The sequence below is a fragment of the Catharus ustulatus genome, chromosome 1, assembly GCF_009819885.2.
Source record: "Catharus ustulatus isolate bCatUst1 chromosome 1, bCatUst1.pri.v2, whole genome shotgun sequence".
Classification (NCBI taxonomy): Eukaryota; Metazoa; Chordata; class Aves; order Passeriformes; family Turdidae; genus Catharus; species Catharus ustulatus.
The window spans coordinates 125444895-125465977 of record NC_046221.1 but is presented as its reverse complement, the minus strand read 5'-3'; the positions used below and the strand labels follow the sequence as shown (position 1 = coordinate 125465977).

At 37.8% G+C, this 21083-nt stretch overlaps 1 protein-coding gene across 14 annotated transcripts in view; it reads right to left on the bottom strand.

Annotated features, from left to right (window-relative positions):
• Nucleotides 1-21052, bottom strand: part of CSPP1 (centrosome and spindle pole associated protein 1) — a 64945-nt gene extending 43893 nt beyond the window's left edge. For 5 of the 14 annotated variants that reach the window (XM_033069266.2, XM_033069281.2, XM_033069326.2 and 2 more), the window contains exons 1-8: nucleotides 20621-21052; nucleotides 15532-15635; nucleotides 14874-14970; nucleotides 10679-10779; nucleotides 9963-9986; nucleotides 7534-7614; nucleotides 4991-5092; nucleotides 1235-1680 (exon numbers count right to left, since the gene is read on the bottom strand). In XM_033069266.2, coding sequence (XP_032925157.1) covers nucleotides 1235-1680; nucleotides 4991-5092; nucleotides 7534-7614; nucleotides 9963-9986; nucleotides 10679-10779; nucleotides 14874-14970; nucleotides 15532-15635; nucleotides 20621-20720 — 1055 coding nt within the window. In that variant the 5' untranslated portion in view covers nucleotides 20721-21052. Of the gene's footprint in view, nucleotides 1-1234; nucleotides 1681-4990; nucleotides 5093-7533; nucleotides 7615-9962; nucleotides 9987-10678; nucleotides 10780-14873; nucleotides 14971-15531; nucleotides 15636-17958; nucleotides 17981-20107; nucleotides 20195-20264; nucleotides 20312-20620 lie in introns of those variants that run through there. The other 9 variants (XM_033069323.2, XM_033069327.2, XM_033069291.2 and 6 more) reach the window with 7 other exon arrangements.
• Between the last annotated feature and the right edge of the window lie 31 nt (nucleotides 21053-21083).

The following is a 21083-nucleotide window of genomic DNA, read 5'->3' as shown; positions in this document are numbered from 1 at the left end:
ATCCAGAAAACTATCCCTATAAACAATGACTCAAGAGATCATTTAACCCACCCACCGGCAACTAACAACAAAACATTATCGTAATATTCAATGTTGTTGAGAGTGGTACAATTTGCCTTTGTTTTTCTAGGGGAAAAAACGTGTTTATTTTGCCTTGCAAAGGAAGAACACGGGTGGGTTCCTTCATTGAAGCAATTGCAGGAAAATAATTCTGGTAACAGGCTTAACATTAATAAAAACTACAACACTCATATTCCCTGGAAAGGGAACAAATTAACACTTTTAAAGTATCACACGAAAATTTATTTACAATAAACTTTACTGCTTTGTTTAGCTGTATCAACAAATCAGTTTCATGTTTGGTGCTGTTTCACACCACAGCCCATCTGGTTTTGAAAGCAACCAGTTCTTGCAATGGAATAACTAAAGGTGGTCAGAATGCCAAACCTTGAATGATTAGGAAGGCTATCTTTTTTTTTTTTCTTTTAAATGAGTAAGCTAGAAGACAAAGATTAACAATTTATGTCAAAGTAACCCAACCGATGTATCAGTTAACACACCAAAGACTATTTAATACTGAACAGTACATAATATCAGTTTTCCTCCTGAATGATTTATATAAGACACCCTTTTTTGTTTGGTTTGGGCTTTCATAAGTGCTTATTCAAACTGTGTAGTTATTATAGAGATTAGCACCTATTAAAACCATCAGGATTTGGTTCAACTACACAGATGTTTAAAGCTTGTCATTTAGCAAGACATGGAGAAAAATAGAGGATTTTTAAAAAACAGACTTTTACAGCTTATATGCATAGTCACATGTACCAAAAATTGAAGCTCAAACCAGTTTTGGAATCTGAACTGCTGTAACTGTCATTGACTAAAGAAACAGAGGTAACATTGGGTTCTCAGCACAGGGGTTGGCTCTCAAATCTGTTTTCTGGCAAACCACTCCTCATAAAAATTAATTGTAGACTGCTGCTTCTGGGGTAATTTCTCCAGTATCCTTGGTTTGCTATAATATCTAAAATGCTTCTTAATATATGAATAGTCTTAGGCACTGATCCAATTTTTCAACACATTTTCTATAAATTATTGCAAGAGTGCTTTCTGTAAGTACGAAAGTACAACAATCCTGCTTCCACAGGGGAATCTTCTGTAATATTTAAAGGGAGCAAACCATGGCCATCAACAACCACTACAAAAATAAAGGAGAAAATGGAATTAAGAATACCTTTCAGCATAAAAACCCCGGGGAGTTTTTCTGGCATAGGTGCTTTCACATCTAAATCTAGGGTCCACTTCTGCATTTGTCTCAGGATCATGGTCCACTCTGTGGTATCTTCTACCAAAATCACCATCTTCATCAAACCCATGGTGCTTCCTATTAGGAATTACAGATTGGCTAGCAAATCCGTGAGGTCTTCGACTGACAGCATCCAAATCCCCATCAAGTCTTTTACTTAACAGTCGACTTCTCAATTCAACCTCATCATCTAACCTGTGGTACCTGTCTTCCTCCTGCCATCTCTTATTTAGCAGCTCTTCACAACCTTCTGTGGAAGTAAAAGCATCCTTCTTGGGAGGTTCTGCACCTGTATTACTGGGCTGGACTTCTGTATGTAATTCTGGCTGGAGCCTGGTAACAGCAATAGGTGCTTTATTCCTGTGCATCTCATTCTGTTTAATGGAAACAATATTGAGAATTGAATACAAACAATCACATTGAGTAAAACCTTAATTTTGTATTTCTTCAAATAAACCCGAAACAAAGGCAAGAGGTGAGCAAGGAAAATACTTCAAGAAGTACTTAAAAACTAGGGTTTTATTCATTTTTCTTGGGTAAAAAAACCAGTCTTCCTCTTATCTAATGTCTTTCAGAAGAATGGCTATCAATACTGGACAGGTCTTTTATGAACTCCAATCTGATCCTCTGTTTTTGAGGCATAAAGAATCAAAAAAACACTTCAAACTTTACTTCATCAAGAGACTAGATACCTTCATTCTATCCAGATTCAGGCAAGTCTCAAGTAATACATCTTACCTATGAGCACAACCTTTTAACTGAGCATTTCTTAATCTGTTTCTCTGCTCCTCAGGAATTGTCATTATGAGAAGTAGACACTCTGGACTAGTGTTCAATACACAGTCCTTACAAAAACCATGGTTTTGCAGAAATCCTTTAGTATTTCTGTGTACTAATCTTTGATTTAATCTTTCCTCTATGGCACAAAGACAACAGTAACTCATACTTTACAAAGTTTAATGAAAAATAAATTAAGGATTCCAAACTAGGAAGATGGATCAATATACTAGAGGGTATGACTGCCACTCAGAAGAATCTTGACAAACTGGAGCAACACACTGACAAAAAACTAATGAAAATCAACAAATGCAAAGACAAACCTCTGCATCTGAGTCAGAGCAGTGCCATGCTCCAGGAGAGGCTGGGCACTAGCCACCTGGAAAGTAGCTCTGCAGAAAAAGGCCTGGGTTAGTCATGGGCAAGGAGCTGAACAAGAGGCAGCAGAGCACACTTGCAGTGATAACTGCAAACCATACCTGGGCTGCAGTATCTGCACAGGTCAAGCCAAGTGATCCTTCTCTGCTCAGTATTTATCTATTATTTAGGTTCTGGTGTAGTGTGTCCAGTCTCTGCCTCCCCGCCCCACATATACTGATGAACTGGAGAAAGTGCAGAGGGTGGCTACTGAGATACTTGAGGTATTTGAGCTCTTAAAGGAAAAGCTGACAGAGCTGGGTTTACTCAGCCTGGAAAAAGATTAAGGAGGGTGTGTATGGGGCAGGAAGAAATAGTAATTGCAGTCCCTGCGTAAAAGGTGGTTACAGAGATACCAGTATTCATGGTTTTCAAAGAACCAACAGTCACAAGTTGCAGCAAAGAAGAATTCCCAATACAGAAGGACATAAGTTCAGATCAAGCAGTTAAAGCAGTGGAACAGGTTGCCTTTTGGTTGTGGATTCTCCATCCTTTCAAAATTCCACTAAATAAAGCCAGACCAACCTAATCTAAACTGTGAAGGTAACACTACTCAAAGCAGGATTTATCCTATGACTATCTAAACTGTGGGATCAGATTTTGGAGGTCACATATGTAATTTGACTCTCACTCCAAGTTAAATACCCCTCAGAGACAGCATAACCTCAACAAATCCTGACTACTTTTTTTCTGTTTGTTTTTTTCTGACAGTAAAATTGTTTCTACACAAGGATAACAAAAATACAATTTAAAGGTCTAATTGGATGACAAATAATGCAAAAAGAAAAACTCTTGAGTCTCTAAATAGATGTTGTTAGGTAAGTCAGATTAGCAAACCTAAGTGCCCAAACATGTAGAAAAATTGTATTGATCTGTGGACTTTGTCACACAAAAATAAGCTACATTTTTGCCAATGTTTCCTAGGGGTCACTGCTGTGTAGCACTCCAAACTTTGAAGAAGGAAGTAAGAATGAGAAAATGAATTCCAGCATCTGAAGGAAGCCTGAATGCTGCCTTATAGATGCCTTCACAGATTAAAACTGTTTTCAACTATATGACACTCCAGTGCACTCAAAGGAAAAGATGTCTCTCATAAGAAAACAATCTTTCTAGAGACAGATAAGAAAGATTCTTCTAGACAGAAATTATAAATACAGAGGGATTTGCACTTGCCAACTGCTGTAAGGAAGAAAATAAACTTCCAGTAGTTTTGTGTACAAATACAAGGTCTTTCATAGAATGACCTAGCTCTCACACTACTCTTACAATTTCCCTATAAAAAGAAGTGGAAGGACTTCTTAAATCAAACTTTCACTAGATCAGAGTCCCAAATTACTACAGTCCATCACTAAAATGAGGCAAAAAATATTTTAAAAAGGAAATTTACCTATTCTAGACAAGACTTTAAAGTTAAAAAGATTTTACAGATCAAAATATTGCTTCCAGATTACTTGAACAAAGAGTCTCACAACAAAGCTAATCAGACCCACTGGCTGTTTCGCTAGTTTTGGTGGGAATAAATTTCTTCATAGTAGCTTGTATGAAGCTGTGTTTCAGATTTGTGATGAAAACAATGTTGATAACACAGGGACAATTTAATTCCTATGAATAGCACTAACACAGTGTCAAGGATTTTTCTGCTTTTTTACACTGCCCCACCAGCAAGGCAGCTGCAGGTACACAGGAAGTGGGGAAGGAACACAATCAGGACAGATGACCCCAACTGACCAAAGGGATAATCCACTCTATAGGGGGTCACTTTCAACACGAAGGAAGTGGGACATTCTGAGTATGGCATTTGTCTTGCCAAGTCACAGTTACATGTGACACAGCCCAGCTTTCCCAAGGATGGCTGAACACCCGCCTGCCCAGGGGAAGTGAATGAATTCCTTGGTTTGCTTTGCTTGTGTGAGCAGCTTTTGCTTTACCTATTAGACTGTCTTTAACTCAACCTACACTATTTCCCACTTTCACTCCTGATTCTCTCCCCCATCCAACAGAGGGGAGTGTGTGTGTTCCCAGCTTCTCCCTGCCATACAAATCCAAGGCATCAGCTCAGAACTGGACTAGACTATGTCTAGTTCACTTTCAGCAGTAAAGACTTTTTGATTTTTATTCACAAATGCACAGCTCCATATTCTGTATGGCTGCTATACTTGTCTGGCTTTCTATAAGAGAGGGAAAAAGCATCTACAAGCAAAAGCTAAGGAACACTACATGGAGTTCAACATTTTGTTCAAATAGACAGCTTTTTTGGATACCACTTTTATCATCAAGAACAACCCAGTGATTTATTTCAGACAAAATGAAAGCATCCTTCTACCAGACAGATATGATGGAAGCAGGAATCAGGAACTGCACCATATGAGTCATAAACAGGACTTGCTTAGATGCATTAATAAAAATGTAGCCTAACTGAACAACATCATTTGTGTATTTTGTCGTACTTTGTATGTCTGAGACAATGATATGACTGTAAAACTGTATTACCTCTCTGTTTTTCTTCCCTAATTTCCTTAGCCTTTCATTCCATTCTTCTTTTTCCCTGAGATATTGATTGTACTCCTTGTTTCTTTCAAGCCGTAATCTCTCCTAAAATAGGCATTGAAAAGGGCATCACAACTTTGCATTTTTAGTGGCTTTTAACTTCACAGAACTGCAATACTAAATGAATAAATGCACACTGTGTTTTTCCCACCCTCTTCACATTCTTTGTGATGTACAAGTAAGGCTTGAATTACTTTGAGGTTTTATCTCATTTTCTTTTAGCATAGCACTTTCTCTTAATCTGAAATCTGTAAGCATAAATCAGCTTCTTGGGCAGGAGGCCTAATCCCCAGAAACACTACTGTGTATCAAGGTCCATCTTTAAAACCAGGTAGGTTTCCTCCTGCTAAGCCCATCCCAAAATCTACCAAGGCCTCTCTCCAACCATTAGGAATCACCTTCTAATTTCCAATCTGAACATATTTACAGTTGATTTTCAAACATACAATTTCTTTGTGTTATGTTAGTTGTGACTTGCCCCCTCACAATTGAAACAGGATAACAAATACAAGTGTAGACAAGATGTATCAATTACAATTTGAACTGTCAAATTCAAACAAGCAGCTAAACTGACTGCAAAAAGTCAAAAATGCAAAGAATTCAAGGAAAACCAAAAAAAGAAAGGATCTATGCTTGTTGTCCTAGCTGCTTTTGCAACATGATAACATTTATAATCAGCTTTCACAGGTCTAAAAATATACATGAATTGTACATCAACAGCCAATAATATAATATGAAATACAAAACTCTCCAGATAAAGCAAACTCTAACTTGTATTATTTCTTGATATCAGTCGCTGTTCAGAGCATCTAAATACATAGATATTTCTTATACTACCTCATTCCAACAATCATATAAAGCAAGAAAAGAGAATTATACCACAGTATTATGAATCAAGCTCTTTCCCAGTGCAGCATTTTCCAATAAAAATGCAAAAGTATTTAAAAAAATCTTAGCATCACACACATAAATTTACTTTCTCACAAACAAATTTCAAACAAAAAAATTTATACCTCAATCACCACGTAAATACCAGATTACTAAAAGTTTTGCAGATTAGACTAATCCGCTCCAAAACTGTTTCATTTTTGGGGCTTTTTTTTTAAAGTTTTCTATCAGTTTTCTAACAGCGACAATATAAAGCATGCAGACTGTCATGAAAGCTGCACTGTCTTTAACAGGTGGCAAAACACTCAGCTGAAAATTCAATATGCTATGTGACTGCACATTTAACCTAATAAAGGAAACCAGAATGCAAATATTAACCTCTCATTATTCTGCCCAGAGGCCAACTGATTAACAGGGCACAGTGTGACATCTCCTGGCAGCTTTTAGGTTCTGCAAGAGCAACAAATAGATGGGTAAAAAGGATACAACACACCTGCACAGAGCTGATATGATATAAACCCATCAATGATAAGATATGTTTCCAGTACAGATACATCTTTAATTTCCACAGAATGAATCAAACATACTTTATTTTTCACTGTTTCAGCACACATACTTGCAAGGGTTAATACAAAGTCCATGAGAACCTGAAGCTAATATAAACTCATACAAGTGCATGCTGCCCTCAGGAGTCCTTTCCCCCTTCCTGAGTGTTTCATTCTTGCTGCCTCCTTTTTATACTTGTATAACATGGAGTTTAGGGCTTTTTCATAAAAGCAATTTTCACTTTGAGTTCTCACCTGGCTCCTCCTACAGCCAGACCAAGAGCACAAGAGGGGCAAGAAAGTTGAAGCACAAGGGCAAGGCCAACCATGCCATAGCAGAAGTCTTGCACCAGATTGCAGTGATGGCATAGTCCCAAACACATCAACAGTGCAAACTGAAGGCAGCAAAGGTTAAAAACAAAATCAAAAACAAAACCCCCAGGAGTGCAAATGTCTGGTCCTGCTCCAGCAACACAGGTTATCTTATTGCCTTGAATCTCTGCTGTGCTATGACCAATCTTAACAACCAACCAGTGGTGTTTGTCAGAAAAATTACTGATAATTTATTGATAAATTACAGTGTTTCTGCTGATTCAAATTCATGGATCAATTTACAAGCAAACACAAGAAAGAAACTGGGACTATAAGGCCAACAGTGTGAGGGCAGGAGATCAGATCAATAGCAATTGCTGAACAAAACCCAAGCACAACCACTAGAGGTTTTGAACAGATCTAAATGTGTGGATCAGAGGTAGCAAACCTCAAACTAACATCAGTATAGAATTATATCTACATAATAAAAACCAAATATCTAAAACTTAAGAATATTGGTAAACTAGGATTAAAAATTTAAAAAAATAAATGAAGAAACAGACTTTTCTGAAAATTATTACTAATTTTCACCTCCTAAAACATTCATTTCTGTAAGAGAAAAAAGGAAAAAAACAACCAAACAAAAAAACTTAAGTGGAAATATTTTTTCTGTAACAGTTTCAACATCCAAGTATATTTTCAAGTTATACTCCATTTACTTAATTTCCTTCATAAATTTACCTTGGCAGATCTTCGCTCATCAATAGGAAGAGATAACCCCTGAGTATATGGATCTACTTCACCAGTAGTCAGATGATTTTTCTACATTAAAAAAAAATTAAAACCATTCAATATACTTTAAAATACCAGATCTTACTCATTGAAGAGTTGTTAGGTATTATATTTACTGAAGTAATTTGAGCAATTTGATGAAAAAAGGACTGAAGACAACCTTCACATTCTTAAAATGCAGGAATGATTTTGGAACACATGAATGAAGTAAAGTCAAGGAATGCTGGATATAAATGTCTTTGTCAAGTTTTAAGCTTCAGTTTGAAATTATTTGTCACTTCTTCCATGTTACTCTATTTCCAGTATTATGTAAGTTAGTCTCTATATTAAAAAAACCCTATTTTTATTCAAAGAAACCCCACTCAGTTCTTCTGTAGCACAAGCACAAGCATCTGTACAAACATAAGAGGAATCTTCCAAGACACTTCCTTACTCAAAGTGAAAAATTGCTTTTTCTAACACCAGAAAACATGTCTACCCTTATTTAAACAGATGGAATTCATGCTAACAGTAGCACATTTCTATCTCAACAGTGTTTTCCATACCAGCAGTGCCCAAATTTTTCAGCATAATGACGCACCACCAAATCCTGTAATTTCCTATGGACCATCAGTCACTTTCAGAGCAGAAGTTCCCATCAGCACCAGTATGTTGTTACTCCACATAAATTCCTAGGCCTCAGCTTGGGACCTGGGTTGTGCAGCAAGTCAAAGTACCTGCTCCTCAAACCAAATACCAGTGCTGATGCAGGTCTTTAGATTCCTGGTCTAGAGGATTTGTCATACATCACTCCTATATTAAAGGCATCCCCAGGCCATTCCCAGTCAGTCATATGTCTCATAAATCTGATTATCTTTAATAAAATATCATCTATTTGTCATGGACTGAAGAGGGGTATAGTGAGATACGGTATTTCACCAGCATTGTTTCTTTACCTATGCTGCAATGTGGCCTAGATGTTTAGGGGAATGTCAAGATGTAAGAGCTCTACCTGTTCCAGCACAAATCAATATCATTATAAATGATGTTTCAAACTAGACATTAAAAGATTTACAGGATTTAAAAATCATGCAAAAATTTCAAGCACCAAGACAAATCAAGTTATTTCTACTAGAAAAAGTAAATAAATTGTAATCCTCATTAATAAGTAATTCTTTGCATGTATTTTGAAGACATCTTAGGGATTACCTCTGATCTTAAAAAGTCTTTTCCAAAATCAGAACCTGGTATGAAAGCTGCATTTTTCTACATAAACAAGACTACTCTAGCTCCTCCTCAGTCCTTATCAGATTAATATAGCTAAAATGTACTAATATACTAGACCAAACACACAAACAAAAGGGCCTTGTAAACCTAAATTTGTAAAACTGAAGTCTAGTTGAGAATAAAACACTAGAAGTTAATGTAAAAATTATATTATTTGGGTGCTTTGGTTATAATTATGAAACATTAAGTTTTAACATGATACTCTAACTTTGAAAATAATCTGGAGTTTTAAATTAAACAAGAAACAAAAACACGTAAGGATTATTTTGATTAGAGCTTAAGAAGGTAGTTTATTCTGCTGTTGCTATTGCTATTTAAGAACTCTAGTGCATGCTAATACAGCCAATATGTATCATACATATATTATTCAAAACCCCAGAAAAAAACAGCAGATTGTGTTCCTACCACATTACCTCCTGGTCCTTTATTGATGTTGCTCAATCTGAACAATTTGTACGGCTAGCATTAACTTTCAAAATTACAGATACACAAAAGTATAAAAATATTTTTAATTAAAATTAATTAAACACAGTTTGTAAAAATAACACCAGAGGTGTTATTTTTTTCCTCACAATGCTTGTTTGTATTCTTGCATTCTGGCCAGTAGGTGTTAAATAACTGGCTCTACTGCTTCCCTAAGCACCACTGATGAGATTTCATAGAGACAGGGAAGAAAAAAGCTCTGACTCTCATTGCAGTGATATATTCAATATTTATATAAGTTACTGTTTTATTCTAGCTCTATAAAATATGCATACCAAGAAAAAAAAATCTGAACTCTTATTATCTACATAACTGATAATCCTTGAAGCAAATGCCTACTAAAATGAAAACTACTGTGGAGCCAGCATTAGACAGCAACAATGGCAAGTGCATAGGGAAAAGGAAATCAACAAGTGTTTGAAAAACTTAGGAATGGAAAATAATATAAGTATGTAATCATTTTGCACAAAGCAAGCAATGCTGTTAGTCACAACTGATCACCACAGCATGCATAAATGCACAAAGCACAAATAAAAGTAAGGATCTTTTCCAATTCCAAGAGCATAAAGTTTTCAAAGCAAAAAGCAACTGATTTGAAAGAAAAGAAAATAATATTGAAAGCACCCTACCTTTCTTTTTGCCTGTGAAATACCCTAAAAATCAGGGAAAAGATACTATTCAAAAGGAGTCTTGGAGTGAAAAATATTTGACTTAACAAAAAATAATTCCTTTCTTACAGCAAATCCATTCATTCATTTTAAGAACTAAAGACATTGGTAAGCAGTATTTTCATAAAACAGAAATTATTTGGTTCCTTTTTTTTTTCTGATTCATGCAGTTACAGAATATTCCCAAGATGATGACGTTTCATACACATCATTTCAATTTTAAATTTGCTGTGACATTTAGTAAATCACGTTAAGCAGAACATCAAAGGTTTTTCTTTCTAAAACTGAAAAGAAGTTGTCAAGTGGAGTCACACTAAGTACAGGGATATTCTTACCCCAGTTACAGACCACAGAATACATAAGTATTTCAGGAAGTAACAGCTTTTAAATTGTTAAGGGAAAAAAACCAAGGAAGATGCAAAAACAAAGAAACAAAATATTCAGAAAAAAAGTGTAGTAAATAGTATGTAGTCACATGGCAACGAGATCTGTAGAAGCCTAAAATATATAAATAGAACATTTGGAAATTACTTTCACTCAATTCTTCAAAATCAGCCATTGCTCATAATAAATGCTTCTGTAAAAAATTGTCTACAGACACTAATTTTTATTCAATTAAATGAGGGAACAATTTTGAGAGACTCACTAAAGTCAAGCAACCAGACAAGCAGCATTACCTGAGAAAGATATCGCCTGTAATCTTGTCGAAGCTCCTCTTTGAGTTTATGCTTTTTTCGTTCATATTCTTCTCCAAGAGGTAAACTCAAGCCATAGTCCCCTGAAAGTATAATGCCATTAAATACCATTATTTACTATTTTGCATCAATACAAAGCAAAAGCTACATCTGGATTTTTATTAGACACAAGCAGTAAAAAAAGAATTAACCATACAACCAGTAATTACATGACAGCTGAAAAAAATCCACCTTCTCTGTATGAGTAGACTGATATTTGGATAGTCGTCCTCTCATCCTTTGGTTTTTTCTTCCCATTTCAAAAAAGAAGTAAAATAAGCTGAATTTATATGAATGCTGAACATATTTCTTTTGTCAATATGTATTTCCAAAGAAATGCCCTTTGACATGTGAGCTTCTAAATTATTCTGATATTTTAAGCTGTGTTTACCACACAATAGAAAACATATTTCCCAAATGAAAGCAACAAGCTATTTGTTTAGCATGTGAAAAATTTGTTTGCTCCTACACAACTAGAGGGAATCTGACCATATGATAAAAATAATTATAATTTTTTCTTTCCACCTAAGTGTTTTTAATCATAGTAGACCCAAAACACATTAGTACTTTTCTGAGATTACTATCATGTCTCATAGCAGCTGCACTCTTAAAATATAATAAAATACAACGCTATGCAAGCTGTTTGCTGTTCCCAAAATACATTTCAAAGCACTATACAAGAAACATCCTCTAACCCAGAAGCCCATTTCTGTAGTCACTTTCACCACCCTCCACAGAGTAGTGAATTCCACAAAATCACTCAACTAGAAGCAAAGATTACAACTGGGAGTGACTGTGTGCATTTTTATTATTTTATATTGTTTCTCTAAAAGCATTTCTACATCTCGTAGCAATGAGTAAAAGGGAAGAGAGGGATATTCAAGATTTACTCTGAGATCAGCCCCAATTTATTGTAAGGTAGTTTGTTTGGCCTGGCTCAAGATATATTCTGACTTATTCCATCCTCATGAGCCAAGAAAACAGTGTAACAGGGAAGAAGCGGCAAACAGGAGTCAGCCTGATACTCAGAAACAAAGGACCCAAAGCCTGATAAAATATTTCCTATGCTATTCTGAAACAGCCTGCAGATTCTAACTATTAACCAACACCTGCACAGGATCTTCTCCAACCTGCAAATTCCTTTTCAGCTAATTTTGCACATAAGGTAAGCGTGAGTTTCATTTAAAAAATGCACCATTTCAAACTTCAGAAAAGTGGAATAGAATACAGAAGAAGAAATAGTTTGTTTCTGCTACTTGCTCTTGCCTTTTATTTTATGGCTAATGACAGTTGAATTAATTCTAGAAAACTAAGAAAAATACCACAAGCAACTAACAAGTTGGAGGAATGATTCATTCAGTAATTTCACAGATGCCACTGAAATTCAGCATTAAAAAAAAAGGAGAAAAGGAGTGAGAATCCAGTGTACAAATATGTGAAGCGTTCAAACAAAATATGGTTTAAAATTAATTTTGTTACAAAGGACTTTTTTGGCCACCAGAAAAGCACTGAGATAACTATGGGTAGTGATTTGGGGGATATTTAAAAACTACCCATTTCAAAATCTTACTCTTGGAGAGCCTAGCAGAGAAAAATCACTCCAGTTAACATACATGCAACCTAATTTCATGCAAAATTTGTCTGAATTCTTCTGACAGAATGAGACATACCTTCTTTTTAATTTTTTTTTACTATTGTTTATTCTGTATTTGTTGTATTTATGTCATTTCACATTCCATTAACACATAGTGTCACACAATGATTCTTTTAAATGTTAAGATTTTAAATGCATTTTTACATAAACATTTCCACATATGTAATTGAGAAATATTGAGAAATAACTGCAACTTTGTTCAGTCTGAACATCAACATTACTGCTAGAACTGTAGAATATACTTAGTAGCTACCAAGGAACAAGTCCCATGTGATTTAATCCACAGGAAATTACAGTGCTTTAAAGCAGAGCAAGCCAGTAATACCAGCAACTATCCATTTCAGCACCCAAATGATTACTATAGAAAGTGCTGGGTTTGGCTGGGATAGTTAACTTTCTTGATAGTAGCTGGCATGGGGCTGTGTTTCGGATTTGTGCAGCATTGATAACACAGGGATGTCTCAGTTATTGCTGAGCAGGGCTCACACTTCCTGCTTCTCACCCCACGCACCAACGAGGGGGCTGGGGATGCACAAGGAGTTGGGAGGGGACATGGTTGGGACAGCTGACCCCAGACCAAAGGGATATTCCATGACATATGGCATCATGTTCAGCAGTAACACTAGGAGGGAGGTTGGTGGGAATTGCTGCTCAAGGACCAGCTGGGCATCAGTTGGTGGTGAGCATGATTTACATTTGCATCACTTGTCTTTCTTGAGTTTTACTTCTTTCTCTTTGATATTTTCCTTTTCATTACTTTTTTTCAATTATTAAACTGCTTTTATTTCAGCCCATGAGTTTATTCACTTTCACTCTTTCAGTTCTCTGTCCTCACCCTGCTGGTGCAGGGTGAGCAAGTGGCATTGCTCAGCTGCCAGGTGGGGTTAAACCACAACATGGCAATATCTACTTTTTCTTTTCATTTAAGATCACCTAAATGCCCCTTATCTGCAATACTTCCTTGTGTTATTATATCCAGGTATCATCAGTTAGGTCAAATTTACAGTAACAAACACAACATGACATGCTATTATAGCTCTCCAACAAGAAAATAACCTATTTTAATATTTTAGCATTAATAAAGCTTAACTGTTTGGTAATGGTCTGCCACAGCCAGTGGGATACTATCTTTTGTGTTCTGTTTTCTGTATCATATGTATCCTCAGTTAAGCAAAGAATTATCAACACCAGGAGTATCCTGCTGAGCCAAATAAAACTGCCAAAAATGTGTGATAGGTACGTATTCAAGTGTTGCCCTCTAATCAAGTTTATCCATTATCACTTCTGGAGGCAAGAAATATTCAAGTATCACTTCAGGTACTTTTAAGTGAAGTTTTCCTCTAAAGGTTTTTGAGGAGCTTGCCTTGCTGGTAGCTAGAAGTTCTATTTATACAATATCCCTAATAAAAACCATGTTGTTACTTATGCAGCTAAGACCCAGTTCAGATTCACAAGCTCAAGCTCCATCCTACTGAAAGGTGTAGAATTACACCAGAATTACAGAAGGCACAAAATGAAAATTAATGAGGTACTAACCCAAAGTGTCTACATATGAAAGAGTTAATTATCAACAATAAATAGGACACAGAAAAACCCTAAAGCTCTCAGGACAAACCTGAGCTGCGTAAGTGTAGCTAAGAAAAACAGTAGGGCCTACAGAAGGGAGATGGTAGGACACGTAAGGAAAGGTGGCACATTGCAGGAACAGGAAAATGGAGAAAAGAACACTATCAGACATTTTCAATCAAACGTCACAAGGAACACAGAGAAAAGAAGAAAAAGGACAATATATAAAGAAAACAGATATTAAGCTGGTAGCCACATCAAAATAAATCTAACCATTTCACCTGGTTAAGATTTCAATCAAAATGAAGTCCTTGTTCTTTCCTTGCACAATAAATGACTACATTGTAAAAAAATTACAAAAGCAATAAAACCAGTTTAAACTGCCTGAACGTTTGAAAGATACTATTTAAAAGAAAAATTAGTTTAACTGTGCACATTTTAGCCAAGTTGGACTAGGACTCTTGAGAGGCTGAAAGAAAGAGGTCCTGCTTCCCTGGCACAACATACAGCGAATGTACTCTTTCTCAGTGAAGTCCAGATGAAAGATGGACTTTCAAAGATTTTGCCCCACCCAAAGAAAAGCAGAAATCACCTATCAAGGACTGATAAGCAGATTTTTTTGGTTGTTCTTTTTTTCTTTGGCTTATTTGGGGTATTTTTTTATGGCACTACCTTGCAAGAAGAGAGAGAAGCTTTTGGCATATTTTCTTGCCATAAACAAAAGGGAAAGTCTAACTACAAAAAAAAATTCCATACAATCCCAAGACTTTTGGAAGACTGAAGAATTATTACACACTTGAATTACAATGACCATCCTAATGATTAAAGATACAAAGCAGTAATACTCTTCCAAAAAGTCTCAAAGGTAATTAAATGCTACTTAAAACTAGAAGACATATTAAAAAATATATACTATACCGAAAGGACAGTTCTGTTGACTATTTGGAGGTATATTTTCTTTAGCCACGGAGATTAACATCTTGCTAGTTTCAGAAATCTTCTCTGATTCCTTATTCTGAAAACAAAACAAAATGCCTTACTGCATCACGAGGTAGAGGAAATATCACATAAAATAACAACATTAGTAATGTAATTATTAGCACTGGAGAACAGAGAGATCGAAAGTAATGCTGGATTAACACATCAAAATTACTAATAGAAAAACACTGGTAAGAACAGATTTTTTTAATTGTTATTTGCCTTTTATATTTAATAGTTTTTGGAACAGAAATTTTGAGGATATTTATACTTGCCATTCCCACCCAACACTCGGGCTCTGGAGTGGGCAGAGGACAGACCTCTGCTAATCAGCTTCCCTAGGGAGGGGTGAGGAGTCATAAAAGCCACGTACAAGACTTTTCTTACTTGCAAAACACAAACCTTACTGTGTATGCCTGGTGACAAACAGGTTTTTAAAATTCTACATATAGATATGAAGTAGTCAAGTTGGAAATTACTTTGAATAGGTAAATCTTTAACAACAAATACAGTTTTAAGAGCACAGTAAAAGCAAGCTTCAGTCAAGACTTTGGCAACAGAAGTACATAAATTCAGGAAGGCTTTTTAATACTCTTACCCTCATTTCCATGTAAGGTAGATCATTTTCAAGTTCTGCCTTATCTTGTGCCAACTTTGCCTTCTGGTCTTCAATAAATTTTTCTAAATCATCCGCCATCATTTCTAGGTTACAGAAAAGATGTAGAACATGGCACATACATTAGAATCGCAAAAATTTAAAGCTCAATTACTGTTGCTTAAAACAGCAGTTAAAAATCATCAAACTTCTCCCTCAGAACTACAAGTCTTAAGATATTTGCTGGGTCAATTGACTTGGGATACCCATCTATGGAGGAGACTGCTTGATGTTTCACCAGAGAGAAAATTCAAAGATTCCAGACTACAAGACTGAAGATACTTCTCTAATCTTTTTTCCTAACATGGCTGAAGTGTTTGGGGGCTGTTTTTTTTAACTGCAAGTGTACCAGGGACCCTTCACTACATACAAGCACAAGCTTACTCTTAGTGAACTATAAAACCAAAATTAGAAAACACAGAAAAGTAAACAGCATGAAAGAACAGTTAGAAAAAACGTATAAAAAATGCACAATACATGTAGTCTAAAATAAGGACCAAATCACACTATTAATTCTGTGCTTAACTTACTATCACAAGAAGTCTTAAAAATAATCAAGTTTACTCAAAACAAAACAAAACACGATTTTTAAAAAAACACCTGCACAAAATACATCCATAGTGTTTCTGGAGTTGGAGCCAACAGTACTTGTCCTGTACCACTGAAATAGCAGAGGCAATAAGAACAGCTGCAAGTCTGCAATAATCCTAAAATCAGGGATATGAGGAAGCAATGACTGAGAATCAGACAGTGATCTGTAAGAAAACATGTACTGACAAGGAGCCAATTACCTCTCCTCCATTGGTTGTGCACCTTACATATTTAACTAAAGGCCTTTCCAAGCAGAAATTTTAGCACGAGATTTGTGGTATTTAATGTATATTGCTGCTTTCAATAACCTCATATTAAAAACTAAAGTCAATCAAATCCATGTCAATGGAACTGTACCAAAGTTGAGTTAGAACAGTCCTATCAGAATTAAAAATTCTTCAAAGCATACCAACTACTTGTGGCAAAAGGAAGACAAAGCCAGAAAGAATGCCTGCATACAAGCCTACTCACCCTAATCTCCATTTAGCATTTTCATCAACTCCACTGGAGGAGTTTTTACAAAACCAAGCTTACCAATAAAATATTTAAAATCCTCTAGTTATATTCCATGCTTAAAAGAAGCAAAAAACTAAGAAAATTATAACCCTCAAATCACTCCATGCAGCTTAACCAAAAGGATTGCTTATGCAGGTTCCTGAAAAATCCCATCACATCCAGCATCTAAATTAAGACAGCGGGTTTTTTGAGGCTAATTCAATACATATATTTATAAGATTGTATGAAGTGAACAAGACGTCAATAATAAAGGTATATAAGAAAACAGTTTCAGGAAGAGGATTGAAGAACTTAAAAACAACAGCAACAAAAGACCCAAACCACCATCTCAAAGATAATAAGGTAGCACACAGGCAAACACAAAAATAATGTGTCCAGAGAGACTGGGATAAATTTTCAGTAGAAACAAAATGAAAATTAAAAATGCACAAATTGTGTAAGATAAAGCGAAGTAACCGTGTGCTAATTTAATTTACAGAATACATTTGCTTGATGTATTCCTTAGAAAGTATTCCTCTAAACTTTTTCTCTTTTCTGATTCATAATATCAAATTATAATATTGTTACAAAGGAGGCAGAACTAGGCCAACCCATTTACAATTCCTAGCGGTAATACAGGACAATCAATGCCAAAAATAAATACCTCCATCTTATTTGTCCTAAATCTTTAATCTCATTAGTTTTGCACACTGATAAAGGATGAAAGAAATGTGAAAGAGGATAAGTTTCCAGGCATGGCAAATTTTATTTAGCCTATTAGGTTACATAACAATAATGAAAAAACTATTCTGAAAGGGTGAAACTCTGTCATACTAAAAGAATTTAGAAGTTGGTCTCATCACCTACCCCGTGTTGCACAGTCATCAAGAGGAAAATTACCACATGTAGGAGGCACTGTGAGAAGCCTTCTCTAAAGCTCATTCACTGACTGTAACATCTATATTTCCTACCTCTAGTTGCAACAGCATTTATAAACTCCAGCACTGTTTCCAAATCACTGTATGGGAATAGCACCACACTTATTCTGAGAGCTGGCATAAGGAAAGGAGTCTTTCCAGTGTATTTGCTAACTAGCAAGAGGAACACAATGTTTGCACTCCTGTCATATTGCTCAAAAGAGCAACATAATAAATTAAAAATCAAAGACAAAACAGTTACAGTTGAACTACACAAGCAATCCAACTGGTGTGAAGAAAGCTGGCAACTCCAGGCCCTGGAGAACACTAAGTTGACTAATGCTACAGCACTGTTGATTCAGCATACCTTTAATACAGCACAATTGCCTGGAAGAGTAGCCAAATCCTTAGAAATAGCTAGGCATTTTATGTCACAACATCCTTCCACTTCTGTTGATGCTCCTAAAACATGCATGAGTGCAAACTTTATGAGATAAGCAAAAAGAATATATTATACCAAAAAAAGAAAAATTTCTTAGTTATTCTAAGCAAAAGGGTGACAAATTCAATGTGACACATACACTGTTAAGTTCCAAAAATATATCAGCATGTAAGCAAATATCCTACTGAATATTAACCAATTTTATCATCTAGTGTACCATGCGAAGAGATCATGACTAATCACAATAAAAATAAAGAAAGAACACATTTATATCTGAGACAAGGGCTACCACAGCCCCCAGGAGTGCAGTGAACTCTCTCGGAGGTGACAGCACCAAACTCACCGGGAGCTGTCAACTTCAAACCGACCTCCCATGGCGGCACAAGCACAGCCTGACACTATGACACCACCTCAATTCAGAACAAAATTATTTCTTTTCCATTTAGCAATGCATGTGAACTGTTTTGGTGCATTTCTAGATCCTTGCAATTATTAGCAAAAGTAGCAGATTCAAAACCAAGCTGGGACACATCGCTCCATGGGCATTTACAGAGCACAAGGGGAAGTCAAAATATGCTGTTAACACTTAAAAAACTATCCATATGCCCTCAAAATTATGAGGTGTAAACATATTTTTCTAGTTTTTTGGAAAACAGAGTATTTTGCAAATGGTATTTCTAAAAACCGTTTGATAGTATGTATCTATCAGCCTTTCTTTAGCTCTGGCAACTTTAAATCTTGGCTAATTTGCATTCCCAAAACAAAGCATTATTCAAAGTGAAATTCTATTAAAAATACTGTTGCTATATAGTCAAGTACTGTCTGAAAACGTCCCATTAAAATATTTTTACATATTTTTTTTCTTTCAAGAAGATTTTACATTTTTGTATCATCTTTTCCTTATTCAGAGTTTTCACAAAAGCAACTCTGAGTAATTACAGTCACCTAGGTAGACTTCAACTTGAGCAAATATACCAAGCAATAGAAAGTATACAGTTATTCAAGAACAATAAGTCAAGTTTGGACATGAGATTTTTATTTGATCTATGCCCAGAGTTAATAATGCATGTGTCTCTATAGAAGGTATCTATGTGCATATGTATTGTATGTACTATATTTACTTACATATTGTATAGCTACTTTATCACCTAAAGCAATGTTTACTGCATTCCATTTTAATCTTTCCCTTCCCCTCCTAATGGTTCGGGAAAACGCACACAATTTAAAATCAGCATGTGCAAGCAGATTTCGTCTCATCTATGCCACCATAATATTGAAGTATCATCAGGAGCACTGGCAAAATGGCAATTCCCATCCACGTGAACTGCAGCACGTTCAGTAATTATACTTACAAGTTAAACAGGCGCTAACTGTGTCATTAAGAAACATTGCTCAAAGTTTAGCCCAAACTTCCTAAGGAATTAGCACTGACTGCTTTTGTACGCTTGTGAATGGCACTTGGAATAAGGTATTGCTGTCAGAGACGCGCTCCCTGCACTTTTCTTTCAAATTCATTGTTGAAAGAGCACGGATTTCAGGGTCTGGCCGTTCACAAATAATAAACTCTTGACTAAAGCAACGCGACTTTTTCGCAACCGAGAAGGCAATCCATCCTCTGAACAACCAAGCAACAAGTCTCGCGAGTTACTTTCCCTCCACTACAGGACTCATCTATTTTTCAGAGCACGTAATTTGATCCAAAATGACACTAATTTTGAAAAACTTTCAAACCCGGGAGACGAAGTTTATTTTTCTCTAAGACCTACAGCTCGGGAAAGCGCCTCTCCCCCGGCCTGCAGCGCCCGCCTCCCAACCTCCCTCCTTGGCAGCACCTCTGGGGCATTCCCGAAGGCTCTGGCCCCCGAGGGAGCAGCCGCGGGGCGGGGACGCGGCACTTGGGGCTCGGCCCCTTTCCGGATCGCGGCGCCGTTGTCAGGCAACGGCCGCACAACAAGCGGCCCCACCGGAGGGCTGGGACCAGCCGAGCCCACCCGAGCCGAGCCGAGCCCCGCCGCCCCCACGGGGACCCCCAGACCCGGCGGTACCCCCTGGGCGCGCCCCCGCCCCGTCCCACCTCGGAGCCCGTCGCTGCTGACCAGCGAACCCCCCTCGCTCCCGCCGCCGCTCCAGCCGCTCCGGGCTGGGAGCGATGCGGGCGATGGAAGCGGCCGGCGGGGCTGCGAGGAGGGTCCCCGGTACCGCTCCGCTCCCGCCGCCCGCTGCCCGCTCACCGGTCCCGGCGGCCGCGGCTCCGTCCGCGCCCCGCGCGTTACCGCCGCCCCGGAACCCGGCGGGCGGTGCCGCGCAGCGCCCCCCGCTGCCCCGGAGGGCGGCGCGACCCGGCCGCCGCCTCCTCCCGGGCGGGGAAAGCGAGCGGGAGGGGAGGCGGCGGCGGGAGGGTTTCCCAGCATCCCGGAGGAGGGCAGGTTAGAAAGGACCGCTGCGGGTCAGCCGCTCCGGCCGCCCTGCTCGAGCAGGGTCACCCGAGAGCACTTGGCACGGGATTGCACCCAGACGGTTCTTGTGTGTCTGCAGGGAAGGAAGACTCCACAACCTTTCCAGGCAATCTGTTCCAATGGTCGGTCACCTGCACAGTAATGAAGTTCTTCCTCATCTTCAGGGGGAATTTCCTGTGCATCCTTTTTCTTGCTTCTTGTCCTACTGGTTGGCACTTCCCAGCGGAGCATGGCTCCATCCTCTTGGCGCCTCCCACTTCAGATACTTCTGTACATTGATAATGCCCCCTCTCTGTCCTCTCTTTCTCGAGGCGGAGCAGGCCCAGCTCCCTCAGCCTTTCCTCATGAAAGAGATGCGCCCATCCCTTAAACATCTTTGTTGCCCTCCGCTGGACCCGCTCCAGAAGTTTCGTGTCTCTCTCCTCCTGAGTAGCCCAGAACTGGACACAGTAACTTTAAAAGCATAAGTAAATAAATAAATAAATAGATAAATAGTGAGGAAAGTCTCCGCCCGGCCGGGGTAGGGTTTCTGCAGTGCCGCTTCTCCGGGGCGAGCGGGTCGGGCCCGGCCGCCTGCAGAGCCGAGCGCGGCCG